Source organism: Podarcis gaigeae, assembly GCF_964106915.1.
Source record: "Podarcis gaigeae genome assembly, chromosome: 13".
In the NCBI taxonomy this organism is placed as follows: domain Eukaryota; kingdom Metazoa; phylum Chordata; class Lepidosauria; order Squamata; family Lacertidae; genus Podarcis; species Podarcis gaigeae.
Genome location: NC_139689.1, coordinates 4,324,747 through 4,346,687, shown reverse-complemented (window position 1 = coordinate 4,346,687; position 21,941 = coordinate 4,324,747). Strand labels below are relative to the sequence as shown.

The window sequence follows — 21,941 nt, the reverse complement described above, 5'->3', positions numbered from 1 at the left end:
GTGGTGCAGTGGTTAGAGTGTCAGACCTGGCAAAGACATGGGTTCAGATCCCCTACTCAGACACAAACCTTTCTGGGTGACCTTGCGCCAGTTATGGCTCCTCTCAGCCTGACCTGCCTCACAGGGTTGTTGCGGGAACTAAATGAGGACAGGGGAGAAGCATGTAGGACAGGAGGATATAAATGCAACAAAAAACTATAAAAATGTCAGCGACATTCCTGCTTTGCAGTGCAGGGCGAAGCATTTGCAATCTGCTTCAGGGCTCAGAGAGTTAGGTTGCTAATGTTGGACCAAGCACGTTTGCTGGGCAGAAGGGAGAAATCTTTTTTTTTTGTTTCGTTTTTCCGGCGCATCATGTGGCAGGGAGTACCCCAGGCTCCTGCCCTGCATGACAAGGAGACGGCAAAGCAGGCAAGATGTTTAATTGTTTTTATATGCAACAACTGCGGCAAGAGTATTGTTAGCCCAGAAATGGAAACAAGAAGAAATTCCAACGGAAGAAGAATGGCAGAAGAAAATAATGGACTGTGCAGAATTGGACAAAATGAGAGGAAGGATTCAAAACCTGAGGGACCAGAGATTCACAGAAGATTGGAAGAAGTATATGAACTATTTGAAGAGCAATTGTAACCAACAAATTACGCCAGTAGGACTGCAAGAAGTTTTGTAAGAATATATAAAGTAGATAAAGAATAGAAATATTGGTTATGGGTTTTAAACGTAACAGGGAAAATAAGAAATGTATACTAAGAGATTAGATGGGAACATTTTCAGACAGGACTGATGGAAGTCAGAAAAAAATTGAATAGGATGTAAAAATATGTTTAATCACTATTGAAAATGGTATGTTAAAAAAAAACACTAATATTTTTTTTAATAATATATATATAAAAAGACAAGGAGACGGCAAAGTGGAAATGAGTTTGCCGACAGCAGTTCGGGAAGGTGGCAGGCAATGCCAAGCCCAGGCGAAGGCAATAAACTCCATGCAATGCCAAGGCAGCAAATTCCACGCAATGCAAATAAAAAAAGCGCATTTTCCCACCTCCCTCTCTAACTGGGGGTTGACCAAAACCTAGCAGACCTGAGAAACCTGAGGGGGGGACTCTCCTCCCCCCCTCCTCCCCACCCCTCCGCCTCCCCAAACACCCCTCCCTCTCCAAATGGGGCTCAGCCCAACATCTCTTTCAAGAAAACCGCCCAGCCCCGATGGGAAAATCCTGAATGGGGAAAAGGGGGCGGGGGCGTCTGTCGTACATATTCATGAGCAGGGGCGGGGCGAGGGCAGGAGGGGGCGGGGCGAGGGCAATAAATAGGAGCCCTCCCTCTCCTCCAGCCTCTTTCCCTTTGCACCAGAGCAGGAGGTGCTCTGAGCATCCTTGCAAAAGAGGACAGCTTAGTTTTTGCGCCTGCATCCATCTCTCTCTCTCGCTCTCCTGCTTCCTTCTCCCTGGGCATCCTTGTTTTGGGGGGAGACCTCCGAAGACCCAGCCCTCTTATTTCCTCCCTCTGCCCCTTGCCAGGATCTGACCCCCCCCCTTTGAAGCCACCATGGCCGTCGAGAAGGAGAAGAAGACCTGCGGGCAAGTGATGACGGAGTGGAAGGAATTTATCTGGAACCCGCGCACGCATCAGTTTATGGGGCGCACCGGGAGCAGCTGGGGTGAGCCTGTCTTGTCTGGGGGGTTTTTTTGGGGGGGGGCGCACGCAGGCAGGGAGTGTGGGGGGCCAGATCCTGCATCTTGAGGCTGCTCGCCTCCTCCTCCTCCGCCTCCTCCTTCCGCAGGGCAGGATTTAATGACAAGATAGTTCAAGGACTCCTAGCCAAGGGAGATTATTTAAAGGGGGAGATTAGTGGAGATGGGGGGGGGGGAGACAGAGAACAGGGCCACGAAAGGGATTATTTTAGGGATGGGGGGGGGGCTATAAGAGCCAAAAGCAAAGCTTTGGCTGAAAATCGGGGTCCCCTTCCTTGGGAACAAGATTCTGAATATTCTCATTTCTCCCCCTTATTTTGTTTCTTTAATAAAAGGGGGCATCGCCCATGAGATTTTCTAACCTTGGTTTTTGAAAGAGGGGGGTGCTTTGGGGAGGGTTATGTAAGGGGGAGTTTTGTGATGGGGGGCGGTCTTTCTGGAGGGGAAAATGGAAAATTTATTTAATAGATCTCAGAGTCCTTTGGTGGGGGGGACTAGAAAAAAAGGAGGGGTTGTGATGGGTGATGCGATCCTGGAAGGGGGGGGCATGCAGATATGGCGGACTGCTGGGGTGCCCCCCCAAAAGGGAAACTGCAGATCTTGAGTAAATAGGAAATGCAAGGGGGAAATTGGGTTTCATGTGGATTTTCTTTGGGGAGGGTGGTTAATATGGCAAGGGCCCTTATAAGAAATTTCAGGGGTGTCTACGTTAAAAAAATATCTATATATGTTATAGATTACTATTTAGGGTGGAAGAAAAGCAGGGAGACTGGAATTAAAACAGGGCCCCACTTCTAAAATAATTCTCAATTTTTGAATTTGAAGGAGGGGGGGGGGTGAGATGATCTAAATCCTTGAATAGCAGCCAAGGCTGTACCCCAAAAAGGAAAGGGAAAAAAAAACCACATTGTGTTATTTACACCCTGGGCATAGAACCCCCCCCCCCAAAAAAAAATAAACCCATCACCACCCAGGCCATGAAGTGAAATTTGAAGATGGATAAAACTGGATTTCCCCTGGGATCCTGTTCTGCATTTGTGGGGTAGAATGGAATGGAGGAAGAATCTTGCCTTTGCAATGTTCTAGAAGGCAGGTTGATAAACAGGGGAGGGGGGTGTATCTGGTTCTTTGGTCTAAGATTGACCTCAACCCCCCCAAAACACACATACACACACACACACACAACCTACAAAATGGAGAGATACGAGACTATTAGACATGCACCGGTCATGAATGTAGGCGCAGAAGAGAATTAATGTTGAAGATCTCGCTGCAGTCTTTGCGAATTGGGAGGGGGGGACAGCACCCCTTGGAGAAAGCAGATTTTGGGGGGGGGGAATGTGTGTGTGTATATTTGACAGAGCTAAAAAGACCCCAGTTTGAAAGAACAGATCAGAGCATGGAGGCTCCCCAGGAAGCAAAATCATTATATGCTTTGAAGAAAAAAAATTGGGGGGAGCATTTGCTGTGTTTGGGGTGGGGGTGGGGGAAGAAGTGGGGTGCCTAGGGAGTCACTGCATCCCTGAAGATTGGGGGGGCAATCATTTGCTCAGGATGAGAGGCGATATTAAATGTGTGTGGGAAATGTGGCAGTAATGATAGAGCGGAATAGGTCTGAAAAATATATATATTTTTGTGGGGGGGGGCCTTATGGTCCCAGCGATCAGGTCCTGTATAGGGTCTGTCCCCCCCCCCCAAAGGGCAGAGATTGTATGGGGCTTTCTGTTTCCTTGTTTCTTGGGGGGAGTTGACGGTGGGCTCTCCCCCCCCCCAATTTTTGATATTGATTGATGCAGGGAAGAAGGTGCTGTAGGCAACAGTAGAGGCCAGAGCAGCAGGAAAAGTAGGTCATTATTTTCCTTCTGTGGAGTTGGCTTGCGAGGCCCCCCCCTCTCTCCCCCCCCCACACCGCCTGCCCAGTCTGTCAACAAGCTCGCCCCCCCCCCCAGTCTCCTGGCACCAGAGAGGAGAGGAGGGGGCTTCACCACAGCCTCTGTCGCTTTGTCCTGCTTCGAAAAATAATCAGGCTTGCAAAACAGTTGATTAAAATGCTCCCCCCCCCCTTGGCAAAATGCTAGTTTGCTGGCAAACCTCCTTGCTTCCCATCCTTTCTGTGTTGCGCCCCCCCCCTCCATAAAAACTAGATGCGTATCTAGATCTGCTTTGAGCAATGAACCCTACCTTCCAATGGTGATCCCCTTGATCTGCGAGACAGTTGATTTATAGATCTCTCTATCTCCCTGCCCCCCCCCCCCCAGGAAGCTGACATTATGAGATTCCTTCTTCAAACCACCCATGTAAATGTGGCCGGGCCTTTCTAGATCTCCCACTGCAGATTCTTGAATTCTCCCCTTTCCAGACTTTCTACCCTCCCCCCCCAAGTCTGTGTACCTCTTGGTTCCCCCCCCCCCAATTGTACCCACCTTACTGGCATCCCCAAGTCGCCTTATTGGAGGGGATGGGATTGCAACAATATGTAGATGGCTGGGAAACTAGCTGGTGGTTCCAACTGGGAATGGGGCACCTGAATAATTTCTGGAGGGTGAGAGGGAAGAAATTTTTTTGGGGGGGGGTAGAGAAGGACTTGCCTCCCCCGTTCGACAGAAGTCCAACCTTTGGGTCTGTCGCATTGCAACTCCTGAGGAACCTGGCAAGCTCTCCTTCTCCCTTGGAAACCTTGTTTGCCTGTGGGAAAATTCCTTTCCCCAAAGCTTGCAACCTCTCTGTCAGGCTCTGGCCCCCTCCTTGCAACCCCCCCTCCCCACAAATCTGCCCCCTCCCTCCTCCCTGCTTTTGTCAAATCCCACAAGTCTCCCACTCTCCTAAACTCAATCTCTTGCAATTTTCCTTGCCAGAAAATTGCAGCATCTGGTTCAAACAGCAGCCTTTTTCCTGCTCTGTTTATTTTTTGGGGGGGGGGTCATCCCCTTTGATTGCGAACCAACCAAAGCTGCGTTGATAATCTGGTTCCCCCTCCATCCCCCCCACCAATTTATTGCAATTTACGACTCTCTGCTTTTGTGCGCTCTGGAGACCCGGCGACGTGCGGAGCGGTTTTAGGGGAACAAGAAGACCGCCCCCCCGGATCCTGGCTTGCATTTCACTGCAGAAAGCTGATGGCACCTCACCCCCACTGCAGTAGCTGATCCTGATCCGGCGTGGGGGGGGGGGGGAGGAAGGAAACCAGGCCAAGATCTGACAGCACTTTTTTTGTGGGGGGGTGGTGGTTTCCATCTAGGCTTGGCTCGGGGTTCAGTTGCCTTTGGCACTGCGGAGCGAAGACGTTGGCAAGCGGTGTGGAGAAGAGAGAGTTGGCGCAGCCTTTCGCCCTAATACATTGCTGCCTCGATTTCTCCATGGGGCAAAAGGCAGTCTTGTGGGGGGGGGGCGCACCATTCTCAAGTACTTCTTTGGAAAAAGCATTTTAGGGGCAGGTGAAAGGATGGAAGCTTTGCCTGCGGGGTTTCTTCTAGGGGAAAGAAGCAGTCGTTTCCATAATAAGCTGAGGGTTCAGGAACCTCATCAGTCACAGATATGTGCCCCCCCCCATCCCATGCCATGTCTGTGGGGGGGGAGGAATGGTACCCACTGGTGCCAGGAAGTGGAGGAAACAGCAGCAGGAAAATGGGTTTTGGTGCAGAATGCAGGCAGTCAATATTGGACACCCCCCTAATATCTGGTTTCTCCTAAGGCAAAAGAGCAGGGATGGGGGAGCCTGGAAGAGTTATGGGGTCTTCTCTAGGGTGGAAATGGGGCCTGATGTTTCAGCTTTGGGTGAGGGAGAGAGAGAGACCCACACAACAAGCAATGGGTGCTCAGGATTTTAATCTGAGGTGTCCAGTTGTGAGTGTTTTTCGGGGTGAAAGGGATCTTGCGGGGACAGTAGGAGGCCTGATCTGAGGGCTGGACATTTCTGGAACGAAAAGAAGGGCAGTGGGGGCAGGATTTGGCCAAGCAGGGGGAGGACAAGGCAGGTGCTTAAAAAATGTAGCAAAGAGAGAGAGAGAATGTGAAGGAAGGGGGTAAAAGGGGGCAGCTTTTACATTGGGGGGCTGCCTGGAAAAAAAATGAATAATTTAGAGGGTGGGGGAAGAGACTGTGGATTCTTCGAGGGAGTGAAAAACTCCATCATTTTTGTAATCTAATTGTAATTTTGTAATCTCATTTCTTCTTGTGGGGAATATACAGTACAGGAATTTATTTTTTTGAGGGGGTGGGAGTTTTTTGGGTGGCAGGCAAAGCCAAACGCCGAAAGGAGGAGCAGACACATTTCTCACAAAAACGGCCAGGAATGGGGCATCCACGTTCTGCCTTATATCCTGGGTTCTACAAATGCTATAAATGCATTAAAAAAAATTAAAAGGCTGGGGATCTGGGGGTTGTGTGTGTTTTTTGGGGGGACGGGGGGGGGCTGCCCCCTTGCGCCCTCTCTGTGGATGCCCATATTTCTTTTGCTATAAATGTGTGTGTGCTTTGGAGAGACAGCAAGAACTCCAGACACAGCAAACAGGATTATCTCTTGTCTGTCAGCTCAGCTTTGGCCTTGCAAGGCCCAGAGGTTCTGGGGTTAATGTCTTGCAAGTTTTCCAGCTTTGCTGTCTATCTCTGTGTGTCATTGGAGAGGGTGCTTCAGAAATGCACTTTATTACTTATTTATTGCACTGGCATTCCAGCTCTCCTTTTTTTTTTTCTTCCTCCAGAGAGCTCATCGATTTTCCCCTATCCTCATTCAATTCCACAACATCCCTGCCAGGTAGGCTGGGCCCAGAACGACAGTGACTGGCCCAAGGTGGCTGAACAGGATCTGAACCCTGCTCTTGAGTAGTCCGACTCTCTAACCACTACACCGCACTACTTGGTGCCTGTGGAAGCGATGGGATATCCAATTCCAGGCTTGACTCTTGAGTAACTTTAAGCATTTGCTAACACCCTGGGACGCAGGCTTGCCGATCAGAAGGTCGGCGGTTCGAATCCCCGTGACAGGGCGAGCTCCCGTTGCTCGGTCCCTGCTCCTGCCAACCTAGCAGTTCAAAAGCATGAAGTGCAAGTAGATAAATAGGTACCACTCCGGCAGGAAGGTAAACGGCGTTTCTGTGCGCTGCTCTGGTTCGCCAGAAGCGGCTTAGTCCTGCTGGCCACATGACCCGGAAGCTGGACGCCGGCTCCCTCGGCCAATAAAGCGAGATGAGCGCCGCAACCCCAGAGTCGGCCACGACTGGACCTAATGGTCAGGGGTCCCTTTACTTTACTAAACCCTGGATGTGAGCTTTGCTCTGCCTTGTCTCCGTGCGTTGAAAAAACGCTGCAGGATTTGTGCGACGGTGACCTCTAGACCCCGCTGCCAGGAGTTGCTTATTTTAACACTCGGCTGGGGGGCAGGTTGTGCTGTGGGTTCCTGGGGGGGGGCAGCTGGATAAAAATTTGCCCTGAGATTTGCTGAGTGTGTTTCTTTGAATTGCCTGGCGAATTTCAAACATACAGGGATGTATTTTAAACAAACCATTGGGCAGCTCTGATATTATCCTAATTGTCTCCATATTTTCGTACACAAGTTTGAGGCTCCTGCACACAAACACACAATGTTTCTGTCCCTCCCAGCCTCTGTTTACTTTCTGACTTGTGCCGAATTGTGTCTCTCGCCTTTGGCCCGTGATGGTTCCTTCTGATAGCCTACTTATTCCAGCTGCGTGGCCTACATTGAATGAAGGTGTTGCAACCTAGATCTGGGATTCTTGTGGGTCAGATTCTCTCGCTGGGTGGAGTCTCTAGCTAGTCACTTCCTCTTGGCCTCAGTTCCCCGATCTGTGAAATGGCACCAGCGACCCACTTCAGTAAATTACACAGTAAACGGAGAGCTCCGCTGACCTGAGCTCAGAATCATCTTTGGGATTAATACAACTGTTTATTTCTACAAAGGGGCTGTGCTCGGACGTTTTAGGAGACCTAGGTGTAAACTTTGAGTAAATCCCGTGCAAGTCTAGAGAACAGCTTGGATCCCACCTGGTTTTATATGTCAGGCCAAAGGCTTCAGTTTGCAAGCCCACAGCCTGGACTCTGGGCTTTTTTCCTTCGCTGAATGTTTTGGGAGACTCTCCTTGTCTTAAACAATGAGATAAGGAATAGTTGGAAGTTAATAATAAATAAAAAACCCTAATCATTGGCTCCTGGGGGATTAAAAAAAACAACCACCCGGTTACTTGAATGTTCCACCATGTTGCCAGCAGTATTTTAGTCAATTACAAATTAGCAGAGTGGCTGTAAAGTTGACCACCTTTTGCACTTTTCGGGGGCTTCCAACTGATTATGAATATTCCCCCCTCTTCCTCCATGCATCCCCTTTTGAAGCACCCCCCCCCCAAAGTTGTTGGCCATCTTGTGGCAGGGAGTTCCATAGTTCAACTATGAACCGTGATATTAAGGGCCCTGCCCATTGCAAGCTCCTTGTGCCTCCTCAAATTTGAGTGGTTCTTCCCACACTTTCTCCTCCCTAAAGTGGAGGAATCCCAAAGATTTGAAAAACCGAATAGCATCGCACTGGGAATTTAGGGAGGTGAAAGTGCAGGGAAGCAGGAGGGAGGAGAACGAGGGTGAATTAAAGGAAACACAGATGGGTTCATAATCCACATTAAGCAGAAAGGTACCACTGAGGGAGAGCAACTGGGGCTGTAGTACAGGCTTCCTCCAACTCAAACCCTCCAGATGTTTTGAGACTACAATTCCCATCATCCCTGACCACTGGTCCTGCTAGCTAGGGATCATGGGAAACATCTGGAGGACTGAGTTTGAGGATGGTAGGTTTGCCTAGCAGTAGAGGAGAGTGCCATTTAGAGAGGAAGGGGATGATATTAGGGGCAGGTCTGCTTTGGCCAGCGCTGGGACTTTTCAACCAAAAATATACCACATTTACTCGAATCTGGGATTTAGAAACGGAGGTCAGGGCCTGGGAAGTGTTCGAAAGGTGCCCATCGGCCACTTGCGACCAAATTAAAATCTTCATTTTTGGAGTTTCGGGCGGGGAGGGTATCTCCTAGCCGGACCGGGAGTTTATCGTAGAATTGGGATCCCTGAGGGTCATCTAGCCCAATTCCCCGCCGTGCAGGAGTCTTTTGTCCAACGTGGGGCTCGAATCCACAACGCTGAGATTAAGAATCTCTTGCTCTACCAGCCAAACTGTCAAGGACTGATCCTGGGACCTCTTGCAGACGCTGTACCCTGGCCCTTTAGCATGCAACACACTAAAGGAGTGTTAAAACATGCTAAAGGGGTATCAAAGGTTTGGGGGGGTTGGGGTTCAGTGCAGACCCCCCTTTTAATTCCCTGCCCTAAAGTCTGCTTGCCATGGATAGCCTAGCTGCCCTCTTGCTGAACTTTGTGGGATATCTGGCGACTGTGCCGAAGTGGAGGAAGGGCATCTCTGGTTTCCTTTGCTTCGTCAATCATCTAATTAAATTGGCACAACGCCCTAGCGAGGCAGGCAGGTGCTGGAGAGGGAAATTTCGGGATGGGCCAAAGACGTTACGGTTTCGTAGGCGTTTCAAAGGCAGGGCAGACATAAGGCGGTAGCAATTTGCAGGCTCTCACTGTTGTCGAACCGGCGCTCCTTATGGGAGTTGTAGTCCGAAATCGCCCTGTTTAGCGGGGGGCTGGTGGGAGCCGTAGTCGGGTATAGAAATGAGCTAGGCGTGTTTTGCGACTGGCGTGGGTCCAATTGCGACCGCCGGCTGGCGACTGCAAAATGTCTTTTAGAAGAGGATTTGAAATATTTCACTTGAAGTTGTTGTTTTTTCCCCCTATTTTATTTTATTAAATGTTACAAAAAAATGAATAGAAAAAATAGAAACGATACATAACCATACATAAAAACCTTTCATCTACACAGTTTTCCAGAATGCAGACTAGAAAAGAAAGACAAAAGATAAAAGAAAGAAACAAAGGGGGGGAATGCTTTTCATAATCGACTTCATATGAAGTTGCTTTAATCTGGATTGTGTTATGTCACGTTTGTGTGTGTTGTAAACCGTTTTGAGACTTGTTCTTTAAAATATATATATTTTTTAATAAATATTTATTAAGATTTTTTTTATAAAAGAACTACATAGATAATAAACAACATTACTTATACCATAACAAAATTTCATAACTTGTTTGGACTTCCTCACGTCTCCTGCTCCCACTTACATCGTTAAAAAATTTTTTCAAGCAAATTATCATCTTATTTGCAATCTTATATCCACTCATTTAAGTATAGTCTAGCAATTCTCCGAAGGGTTTATGTTTTCCTTAATCTCACTTATCATCAAATTCCAATCTAGTTTAGTGGTGGCCAATTATTTATGATCAAGCATCCTTCTTAACATTCAACCAAATTACAATAATTTTGTAAATAAATCTTAAATTTCTTCCAATCTTCTTCAATCCTTTCTTCTCCCAGGTCTCGGATTCTGCCAGTCATCTCCGGAGACTTGTTCTTTAAAATATAAAGCAGTATGGAAATGAAATATAATAATAATAATAATAATAATAATAATAATAATAATAATAATAATAATAATTATAATAAATATTCCTTGAGATAACTAGCTGTGGCAACTGACACCCAGCTTTAAGGTTTGCGATTAGCCTATATACCTGAGTTTCTAACGCTGTCATGGTCCCAAAATGGCAGTTCTGGGAGGCTGATGAGTCCCAATAGTCGTTGGCAAAGGCTGTTCTACAATATTCATTTGCAGGCCTGTCTAAGAACAGCATCCCCTCTGGCAGGGGGGAGCATGAGGTGGGGGCAGTGGCGTAGCGTGGGGGGTGCAAGGGGGGCCGGCCGCACCGGGCGCAACTTCTGGGGGGGGGCGCGCTTGCTGCCTCCGGAGTCGCCGAGGAGCCGCTGCCTGCATTGCCGCCCTGGCTGCTTCAGCCGCGTCCGACAGCCAGCTCGAGGCTCCTTCCGGCCGGGTCTCCCGACGGGGCGCTGCGGGCGGAGGCTCCGGCACCAAGCGCCACGGCGCCCAGGCTTGGCTCGCTGTCTGGATGCGCGCAGCCCACCAAACGCGCCACCGGCGGCGAATGCAGCGCCCAGCCGGAGCCACCTGCGCTCTAGTGCCTGCGCGCCAAGACCGCCCACCCGCCCCGACGGGGCCCACCCACCCGCGCCGGAGGCCGGCCGACGCACTGGCCCCAGAGCCGCCCCTCCCCGCGCCAGAAAGAAGCCGCGTCGGGGCTAGCCGGGCCGGGGAGGGAGACCGAGAAGGCTGCGCCGCGACGCCCAAAGACGCGCGTCTTGGCGCAAAGGGGCCCGCGGCACCCAGACGCGGAAGGGACCCTCTCCCCCTGAGCCGCCACTGAACTGCAATTCCCAACTCCCTTGGCAAATCCCAGTCCCCAATCCCCAAGATGCTTTATTTGAGGCAGGGGTCCTTTAATTGCAAAAACAACACCACGGAGGGCAGTAGTCACCACGGAGTTTGCCCCAGAGTAGAGCCGTCAGTATTAATGACCATGGTTAGGGGGTAGGGGGCGCAAGTTACTTGCCTTGCCCCGGGTGCTGACAACCCACGCTACGCCGCTGGGTGGGGGCTAATAAGAAAACAGAATGGGGGTCAGTTCTAATGGCTACAGTTTTTGGACCTCACTGCCTGACTCTTTCCTCAATTTAATCTATTTTTTTCCCTGCCCCTTCCAGCTCTGATCCTGCTGTTCTACCTTGTCTTCTACGGCTTCCTCACGGCCCTCTTCACCCTCACGATGTGGGTGATGCTGCAGACGGTGGACCAGTTCAACCCCAAATACCAGGACCGCCTCTCCATCCCAGGTGAGGCCTTGGCTTCCAACCTTGCGTGCAGATCGCGCGCAAAGTCCCCGCAGGCAGAAAGCAGGTGCAACAAGCAGGTCCAGCCTGGCGTTCTCCCTGAGGTGTTAGCTTTCTGCTTGAGGGGTGGTTTTCCGTAGCTGTCAACTTACAGATTTGAAAATAAGGGACCAGCAGCCTCGAAAATAAGGGATCAGCAGCCAAAATAAGGGATCAACAATTACTTTGATAAAATACATATTTTGTTGCGTGCAAATGGCTTTAGATACCTATGAGGTCCATAAATTACCATAGAGCATATATTCAACACAAAAAACAGCAACAATTTGTTGTTGACAAAGCACAGCTGGACTTAGAAAAGGCCCCATTACCTTCAGTAGCTTATTTAAGAGACATCATCAATAAGGGACCGCAGCGGGACATGGCGCTGGGATAAGGGACTGTCCCGCCAAATAAGGGACGCTTGACAACTATGTGGTTTTCACATAAGTGGTGCTGTGTGGACAGGGGCATGTTTAAGTGGTTTTGCATGAGGCACTGGTGTCTAAAGAAGTGCCTGGCCTTCGAAGAATCGTAGAGTTGGAAGGGGCCCCTGCGATCATCTAGTCCAACCCGCTGCAATGTAGGAATCTCAGCTTAAGCACCCATGGCAGATGGCCAGCCAGCTTGCACTAGGAACTGCACTGATGTGCAGAATCTGGCTAGGGCCGTTCATTGAACTCTGTACATGCTCAGAGACGTGGGTGTTCTCAGGGGAAATGTCCCCCTGCCGCCCCAACGGTACCACCAAAATAGAAAAGAAGGCTAACACTTCAGACATGCAAGTCGCTCCCTCTTGCATGGAGCCCTGGGAGGGGAGGTTAAAGCTGTTAAACGGGCTATTCTTGGCACACTCACAAACTACAACCCCCAGGATCCTTTGGGGCAAGCCCTGGCCGTGTACAGGAATGTGTAAACCCAGTGTGGATATGCCTAGCTGCTTGCTAAACTGGCTCAAATTAGGAGCTCCCCACTGGTCTTTGTCACAGATGAGGGGCTTGCTGGGGCCATCTAGTCTGACCCAGGATTTTGCCCACCGGACAGGAGTTGAAGTCGAGAACACCACGAGGTGGCTTAGTAGACCGCAGGTGGCTTGAAGAGGAGGCACCCTGGTGTTAGCAACACTTTATCCAACCTTTGCCTCCTCGCCAAATAGCCAGTTTCTCCAAGGATAGAACTAATAATAATAATAATAATAATAATAAATAATTTTTATTTATACTCCACCCTTCCCGGTTCAGAAAACCAGGCTCAGGGCAGCTAGCAACAAATTTAAAGCACTTAATTGATGCAACGAAAACAGCATAAAATACAGTATAAAACGTGAATAACAATAAATTCAGAATTCAAAAATCAATTTAGGGGGGAAATCCATCCAATAAACAATAGATGATCACCAGGGCTAGCTGGCTAAGTTAGTCCTATTTGGGCCAGCATGGAGACCAGGGGAGAATTAGCTGTGGGATCCCAGAGCGGATAATCTTTATAAAATGGGAAGGGGAATAAAAGATCAGGCTAAGTTCAAGTTGAAAGCCAGGCAGAATAGCTCTGTCTTACAGGCCCTGCGGAAGGAGGTTAAATCCTGCAGGGCCCTGGTCTCGTGGGACAGAGCATTCCACCAGGTCGGAGCCATCACTGAGAAGGCCCTGGCCCTGGTGGAGGATAATCTGACTTCCTTAGGGCCCAGGACCTCTAAACTATGATTATTCATGGACCTTAAGGTCCTCTCCGGGGCAGACCAGGCAAGTTTCTGGTCCTCAGGGAGGAGTGTGGGCAGGCAGAGCTCTGAAACTCAACCATTTCTCTCTTTTTCTCCCTCCCTGCCTTGCAGGCGTGATGATTCGGCCCAAGACGGACGCGCTGGACATCACTTACAACATGAGCCAGACTGAATCCTGGGAGGAATACGTGAGGATGCTAAATAAGTTTTTGGAGGGTAAGTAAAATGGGGGAAGGCATAACACCTTTCTCTCCCCCCCCCCCGGCATTTCTGCCAATGATGCTAATTAACCACTTAATTAGGGAAGGAACGGCCGCACGCCCCCTTTTCCCAAGCTTCTGCAACATTCCCTTTCTCGTCGCCGGAAGTTGTTGGACTACAACTTCCATCATCCAGGGTCCTGGGAAGGAATGGATGATGGGAGTTGTAGTCCAACACCACCCGGGAACCCAAGTTTCAGAGGGGCTGGGGCAAGCGTGCGCAGCTGAGGCCCCCTAGAGGTGGCAGGTGTGAAAAACTAGCTGGGCGCGTTCACCAGCGGAACTCCTTGCTGGGTGAAACTCCACGATGCCCTTTAAGCCAGGTTGCATAGATCTATATAATCACTTGCCTTCGCTTTCCTCCAAGGGGCTTTCCACTCTCTTGTAAAATCAGACGGAATTGAAAATATACCGGAATCCTTTGCGGATTGTTAATTGGAGACGGGGGTGTCTGCCTGACGCTATGTGGGGAAGAGGCGGCAGATTTCCAAAGATCTGAGCAGTGCAGGAAACTGCCCTGAACTCCAAGACAGTGTCCATCTAGGCCAGTGCTGTCTACACTGACTGCCAGCAGCTTTCCAGGTTTCAGACGAGAAACCAAACCATAAAACAGCCGCATAGAATAAGTGCATTTGCAAGTAGTTTAAAATAGCAAAGTCCCAAGTAAAAGGCTATCTTATTATCAAGTCTAGTTCCAGATTTTGCCAGGCATGTCTTGAAAAGGACGGTTCCTCTGTATATCTAATAAAAGAATGCCAAATCTTATTAAAAGGTGTCTGGAGGTTGCAGCCCTTGTCGAAATCTCAAATTGTGTGTCATTTTCTCCATTAGATCTGTATGCCAGAGCAATGCAAGGACAATACTAACCTCCTCTGGGGGGTCATTAATCGGGATTACAGCTGCATAATTTAGACGTGTGCGCACGCTGCTTTTTAAAAAGGGTCTTGCTATAAAAACGCAGTGTGCTTTTGGGAGCTGGTGCTGCAAGCATTATTTAGCCTTTTTTGATCTGTGCTTCTGTCGATTCCCACTTCTTAGTGGATGGGGAACGGCTTCAAAGACACGGTTTCTGCACCACAAATAGCCCCCACCGAACCTCATTAAGATTCAACCTGGGCTATTTGATCTGTCCCATCATGGTTTTTAAATTTCGTTTTATTCCGTGTACGGTGGTGGACCTGCAGTCCTTCCAGATGATATTTTGCGGCCAGCCTTTATTTATTCGCCTCTTCCTACAAAACATTTTTTACATGGGGAGATGTGGAGGCAGCGGGCCCTGTCTTGGATGTGTTTTTAAAAGGGGGTTGGAGGGAAAATATTAAATAAATTCAATAACAACAATGGCCTACATTTGCACTAATAAAATGAAAACCATGGGAACTGTGGTTTACCCCTCAGAGAACTACGTTTCCCAGGATTAGGGGGCTTTGGGTATATGAGCTTTAAAAGAAGCTTGGGCCTGCCACTCAGCTCTTGGCCTAACCTCACAGGGTTGTTGTGAAGCATAAAACAGGGCTCCTTGGAGGAAAAGCGAGATCAAACGTAAAAATAAACAAAACAGGTTGTTTTTTAAGTACCCTCGCTCGGTTGTTGCGCCAGAATTGTCCTCTGTGGAGTCTCAAAAGGGTCTTTCCCTTTGGAATATATGAAAAAGGCTATAATGCAAAGCTGTGCGATAAAACCATGGCTATATAAACAGTATAATGAGAACGATTGGAAGTTTTAAGCATAAGTTTTTATTTGACGGATATGCTTTGGTATAAATTTTTGGCTTTTTCTTTTTATCTTTTTCTTTTGTCTTGATTTTTCTTTCTCTATTTCTCTCTTTTACATTTACCTTCATTGTAAATGATCATCTGTATCTGTATTTTAAACTAATAAAGTTTTGCCATGAAAAAACATAATCAAAAGGCTCTTTCCCTACCCTGGAACTCCCTGAGACTGGGTCAAGGAGATGTTCTGTTGCAGAGCTACGTTTTCCTCCTGCTGCATCGCCGGGGGTTGGACTAAATGACTCCCGGGGTTCCTTTTCGAACCCTTACGATTCCTCCTTCTCTTCTAGCTTATGACAATGCCAAACAGGTGGCCAGCAACCGGGACTGTATCCCCGGGCAGTACAACGAGCAGGTAGACAACGGGGTGTTGAATTACCCGAAGACGGCGTGCCAGTTCAACCGCACCATGTTGGGCGACTGCTCGGGCCTCAACGACACCACTTATGGGTACCGGGACGGGCGCCCCTGTATCCTCGTCAAGATGAACCGGGTAGGCTAAGAAGCCCTGACTCCTCTCTTGTCGGTTGAGGGTCTGTTCAGTCTGCAGAAGGGAATAATAACAGTTTATAATAATTTATTGGGACGCGGGTGGCGCTGTGGGTTAACCCACAGAGCCTAGGACTTGCCGATCAGATGGTCGGCGGTTCGAATCCCCGCGATGCGCTGAGCTCCCGTTGCTCGGTCCCTGCTCCTGCCAAGCTAGCAGTTCGAAAGCACGTCAAAGTGGAAGTAGATAAATAGGTACCACTCCGGCGGGAAGGTAAACGGCATTTCCGTGCGCTGCTCTGGTTCGCCAGAAGCGGCTTAGTCCTGCTGGCCACATGACCCGGAAGCTGTACGCCGGCTCCCTTGGCCAATAAAGCCAGATGAGCGCCGCAATCCCAGAGTCAGCTAGGACTGGACCTAATGGTCAGGGATCCCCTTTACCTTTATCTTATAATTTATTACCTATACCCCACTGATCTGGTCGGGCCTCCCCAGCCACTCTGGGCAGCTCCCAACAGAATATAAAAAATGCAATAAAAGACTTGAGTTTTCATTATTTCCTCCTGCTTCCCGCGGGCAGGCCTGAACCAATGGATCCAAATGGCAAGAAAGGAGAACTAAATATTTGGGAGACAGTGGAACGGACTCCCTCGGAAGGGGGCAGCCCAGGCAAGATTTGAGACTTGCGAGCCCTCCATCCCCACATCCGAGGATTAGAAGGATAGGTCGCAGGAGCACAGAAAAACCTCCGGCTGCCTAACCTTTCCTTCTGCGGAGATGGGAGGAATTCTGTTGCCGATTCTGTTGAATTGCAGCCTTCGCCGACCTGGTGGTTTTGAACTATAACTCCCATGGGAGTTGTAGCGCAGAACCACCGAACGGCACCAAGTCGGTGAAGGCAGGTGTTTTGAAAGCAGAAGCATCAGCCTTTCCCACAGTAGGGCAAATTCTACCCCGTCTTTTTGCAGATGGTGGTGTCGTTTCCCCCCCTGCCCAGCTCAGTTAATTTTTTGTGGGGTGGGGAGGGCAGAGTGAGAGCCACTTGGAGGTCCTGAACTCTTTTCTCCCCCCCATTTTGTGTCTCGGCAGGTCATCAAGTTCTACGCGGGAGACGGCAAGCCCATCAACGTCTCTTGCTTGGCAAAGGTAAAAGCCTCTGATCTGCCACTGCCACTGCCTCTCTCTCCTCCTTCTCTTCTTCCTTGATTTTTTCTTTCTTGTTCTTTCTCATTCCATTTCATTAACGCTCCACTTTCCCGTCTCCTCCTCCTCCTTGTCTCTTTCAAAAAAATTAATTATTCTGTGCATTCAGAGACCCCGCTCTAAGCACGAGGTAAGGTCTTGCCAAAGCATTAGAAGATAAATCTAGAACCGTATAGGCAGATGTCCTTTAGTGGATCCTAGAACCCAACGGCTTTTGCTTTCTGCTCTTCCTGCAACGCTTTGGGATATAGGGGTAGAGAACCCATATAGGGGGCCGATCGCCTCTGGCCCGCAAAAGTAGCCTTGCCCTTTGAAATAACCCAGCAGTCCACATTCCTGGCTAGATTCCCAGTCGCTGCCTTTTGCGCAAAACACTTTGTGCTTGGAAGAAGTTGCTCCAAACCTTCCTGTCCCGCAATACCTTGCTGGAAGTTTCAGGCTGGGTAAAAGGAAGAAGAGCAGAGTTAACCTGTGGAACTCCCTGCCACTGGATAGAGCAGGGATGGCCGCAAAATTGGATGGCTTTCAAAGAGGATCAGGCAGGTTCCTGGAGGAGGAGAGGGCTATGGATGGCTCCCAGCCAAGGTGGCGATGTTCTCCCATCACAATCGGAGGCAGGCTTGCTTCTGAATACCAGTTGCTGGAAAACGTGGGGGGAGGATCTTGCATTCGAATCCTGCTTCCAGGCATCCCCTAATGGGCATCTAGGTGGCCACTGTCAGAACAGGATAATGGACTAGATCTAGGGCCACAGGCCTGATGCAGCAATTTTGTCTTATATCCCCCAACTCGAACCTCTTCGTTGAAATGTGAATATCCCACAAAAGTATTAATATCAAAAGGGGAGACATTCTCCCCTGGCACTAGCTATGAATATTGTATTATTCTGTTGGGGTGTCCCCTTTTTCATATTTAGCAGGAGTAAATCCATATTGACTGGGATTATATATTTTTTTGAAAATTTCTCCAAGGACACTTCACAGCCTCCTGTGAAAGAAGAATACTAAAAATAATAATTGTAATCATAATAATTTCTTGTACCATGCCCATGCGACTGGGTTCCCCCAGCCGCTCTAGTTTGTTAGGGCTGGGGGGTTATCTTAAAATGTGGATTTGTTAGCCTCTAAATTCATTGAACATTGCTATATAGGGGTCACAAAATCACGTGTAAACATTTCTCCAGGTCGGTTCCATCATTTGGTATCCCGATAGACATCGGGATAGTTAGCCTACCAAGGGATGGCTCAAAAAACCCCACCAGAGCGATATTTAACAGCTTTGACGATGCATTTAAATACTGCTTGTCATGAAGTTAAGAACTGCCTTGTACTCAATCAGAGAATGAGTCCATCTGGTTCAGTGCTGGCAGTGGCCCCCCTGAGGTTTCGGAAAAGGGCCTTTCCCCCAGCTCTACCTGCAGATCTTGTCAGAAATCGAGTTCGATTTTGTATTTTTGTATGCAAAGTAGATTCTCTCCCACTCAGCCACTTCACTTCCTTTGCCTCTTGCCTCCTGCAGTAGTTTTTTCCCTTTGTGAGTAATCAAGGCAGCACATACCCTTCTGAAAAACCAGTTCAAACTCTTGCACCGAGGGATGTTGAAATTTGCCGCTCCTTTACGTTAAGCAATGTCGAACGAATTCCTTGTTTTTGCAATACGAGGAAGAGGCGGAGAGGTAGTCCGGGCTCTGAGTACCTTTTCCTTTTCTCTGTCAAATCATGGCCCAGCCCCAAGCGCCCAGCTTCTGAGATTTGTCACCAGATTTGCATTCAGGTTCATCTTCACAGCCTCTTGTTGAATTTATGAAAGCTGGAGCTTCCAGATGTTCTTTGGTTTGAGTGTACGATTCAGATTTCCGGGTGGTGCTAGATCACAGTATTTTTTTCTAAAACACACACACACACTGTTTTGCTAATTTTTCAAAAAGAGAAGAAATTTACACCAACAATATCATTTGGTTTCCCTCTTACTCCCCTCCCACCTTCCCTAACAAAACTTGAAGTTGTCCCGTCATCGTAAGGTAATACAGTGGTACCTCTGGTTGCGAACGGCATCCGTTCGCAACATGAAAAGAGCGCAACCTGAAGCACCGTATCAGCACAGGTGCGCAGCGCGATTTGGTGCTCGTGTGCATGCGCGATTTAGCGCTTGTGCACATGCGCAAGTGGCGAAACCCAAAAGTAACATTTTCCGGTACTTCCGGGTCGCTGTGGGACGTAGCCTGAAAGAACGTAACATGAGGTATGGCTGTAGAGAGATAGTGTAAGAAAAGGATCACAGTCGTGTAAAATACAGTCTTGATAGTCCTTGGTTTTGTTCGTTCCTCTTCCGTTTTTTGTAAAAATGGCTGTCTCCCTCCTCTGTTCATTTAGCCTTTCCTTTGTTCACTTTATTTTCTTCTTTGTCTCTCCACGCGTTCACTCTGTCTTCTTCTTCTACGTTTCTGTCTTCAGAAGAAAAAAAACCCTAAGGAAGATCTCATAGTAAGGACAACGCTGGATGCGGTTTGGGAAAAGCGGGGCCAGGGGGGGTGGCGGCCTTGGAGGCTGTGTCTTAGTGGGAGGGGAGATTTTTGATAATTGAATGCACATAGCGGATGGCAGAAGAGTTGAATGGGGCAGCGAGCGAGCACCGGGAGTGGGGGGCAGAATGATCATTGGCGTAGCCAGCCAATAGGAAAGGGAGATATCACAGTTAGTGAAAGTGAGTTTGGAATAGTGAGCATTAAGGTGAATGGGGGTGGCATGTTGCTAGCCGCATGTCAGGGAGGGGGGGAGGGATAAAATATGTTTTGACACCCGTCTTTTCTCCTCCCACAGAAAGAGGAGGATGCCCAGAAACTGGGGGAGATAGCAATGTTCCCTCCCAATGGAAACATTGACCTAATGTACTTTCCTTATTACGGCAAAAAAATCCATGTAAGTATTGCACACTCCCCTATACTTTTCTTTCCTCCTCCTCTTCAATTCAAAAGTGTGAAGGTAAAGGACCCCTGACAGTTATGTCCAGTCGCAAATGACTCTGGGGTTGCGGCGCTCATCTCGCTTTACTGGCCGAGAGAGCAGGTGTTTGTCCGAAGACAGTTTTTCCGGGTCATGTGGCCAGCAGGACTAAGCCGCTTCTGGTGAAACCAGAGCAGCGCATGGAAACACCGTTTACCTTCCCACCAGAGTGGTACCTATTTATCTACTTGCACTTTGATGTGCTTTTGAACTGCTAGGTTGGCAGGAGCAGGGACCGAGCAATGGGAGCTCACCCCGTCGCGGGGATTCGAACCGCCAACCTTCTGATCAGCAAGTCCTAGGCTCTGTGGTTTAGACCACAGCCACCCGCGTCCTGCCATCTTTTGCGAAAGGGATGTACAAAGATTGGGTGGAAGGAGAAAGGTGTGTCGCGGGCTTGGACTAAACATTTATTGTTCCGAAGTAGAAAGTGGAAAAGCATTAAACCCCAAAATAGGAAGCACTCCAAGTATTCGGCCATCATATTCAACAGTCCGTTTGCAATATTATATTTCAGATGGACTGTCGCATATTGCATTGTTTATTTCTATAGTCCTACATACCGTTTTGACTCAATTGCTCCAGCTCACGTTGTTGTGGGATGTATGATTTCCATTGTATGTTTTGCCGTTCCTGTGGCCCGTAAACCGTTTCGTAAATAGCGGTACAGAAAGGCTGTGTAAAAATTAAAAACGAAATGGGAGCAAAGTTAAAGTGCTAAAGGCATGGGTAGGCAAACTATCTGGCCCAATCGCCTTCTAAATCCGGCCTGTGGATGGTCCGGGAATCAGCGTGTTTTTACATGCGTAGAATGTGTCCTTTTATTTAAAATGCATCTCTGGGTTATTTGTGGGGCCTGCCTGGTGTTTTTACATGAGTAGAATGTGTGTTTTTATTTAAAATGCATCCCTGAGTTATTTGTGGGACATAGGAATTCGTTCATATTTTTTTCCGAAAATATAGTCTGGCCCCCATAAGGTGTGAGGGACAGTGGACCAGCCCCCTGCTGAAAAAGTTTGCTGACCAGTCTCTCCAGTATTTAGCAGCTAGGCAAGAAATAAAAATCGAGATGAATTCAGTTTTTTTTAAAAAAAAAATTGGTTTGTGGTTTAGCTAGCTAGGTTTCTTTTGGCGCTGAAATTTCCGGTAGATTTGGAAGCCGCTCGCGAGTCGGACCTCTTAACTTTTGCAAGGACATTTCGGGCTGCCGCTTTAATCCGAGCGCAAACGCTGCCTTAGTGTTTTCGGAGGAAGAGCAAGAGATTTGGAGGGCTCGAGACGAGATCCGTGGGTTGGTTCCCCGGCTGATTTTTTGCCCCTCGGTCTCCCCCACTTCCACAGGTGAACTACACACAGCCCGTCGTGGCCGTCAAATTCCTCAACCTGACGTTCAACTATGACCACCACATCGAGTGCAGGGTCAACGCTGCCAACGTCAACACGAACGACGAGCGGGACAAGTTTGCTGGCCGCGTGGCTTTCAAGATCCGGGTCAACAAAGAATGATAGTGTCCCCCCCAAAAAATCCTCGGTCCGTCCTCCCCTCCGCCCCATCCCCTTGCACCCCAGCACCCTAAAAAAAGAAAGAAAGAAAGCTAACTTTTTTCTTCCATGCTCAGAAGAGGGTGGCGCATTGATGTTGAAGGAGGAGCAAGGCGGTTATGGGGTGCAGGGGGAAACCCCACTTCTGCACATCCTTAACCGTTGCTGTTAGACAATCCCCGAACCCCGAAATCGACGGCTTTGCTTCTTCCACCTGCACCCCTTCATCTGGCCCGCATTTGCCCCCTTTACCTCTCTCGAAATATTTGGGAATGCTGCTTTTGGCTCGTTCTAACGACATTTTTTCTCCCCCTTCTCGCCCCACATATGTGGGGAGCTCAGAGGCTGTGATCCCCCCCCCAAGCCCAGGTCCCACCACCACCACCCCTTTCCCATCCCGGAGATATTTCCTAATATA

General features: G+C 48.8%; 1 protein-coding gene across 1 annotated transcript; it reads left to right on the top strand.

Moving 5' to 3' along the window:
* The first annotated feature begins 1,336 nt into the window (after positions 1 to 1,336).
* On the top strand, positions 1,337 to 21,498 carry ATP1B2 (ATPase Na+/K+ transporting subunit beta 2). Its single transcript, XM_083707105.1, has 7 exons — positions 1,337 to 1,663; positions 11,371 to 11,499; positions 13,367 to 13,471; positions 15,578 to 15,780; positions 16,866 to 16,922; positions 19,799 to 19,897; positions 21,323 to 21,498. Exons 1-7 carry the CDS (start codon positions 1,552 to 1,554, stop codon positions 21,485 to 21,487), a joined length of 870 nt encoding a protein of 289 aa, XP_083563231.1. The 5' UTR covers positions 1,337 to 1,551; the 3' UTR covers positions 21,488 to 21,498.
* The last annotated feature ends 443 nt before the right edge of the window (positions 21,499 to 21,941 follow it).

Coding starts and splice junctions, on each gene's coding strand:
- ATP1B2 (XM_083707105.1), top strand. CDS start 1,552: ATGGCCGTCGAGAAGGAGAAGAAGACCTGCGGGCAAGTGATGACGGAG. Junction 11,500..13,366: donor GGACCGCCTCTCCATCCCAG/GTGAGGCCTTGG, acceptor CCTGCCTTGCAG/GCGTGATGATTCGGCCCAAG. Junction 16,923..19,798: donor ACGTCTCTTGCTTGGCAAAG/GTAAAAGCCTCT, acceptor CTCCTCCCACAG/AAAGAGGAGGATGCCCAGAA.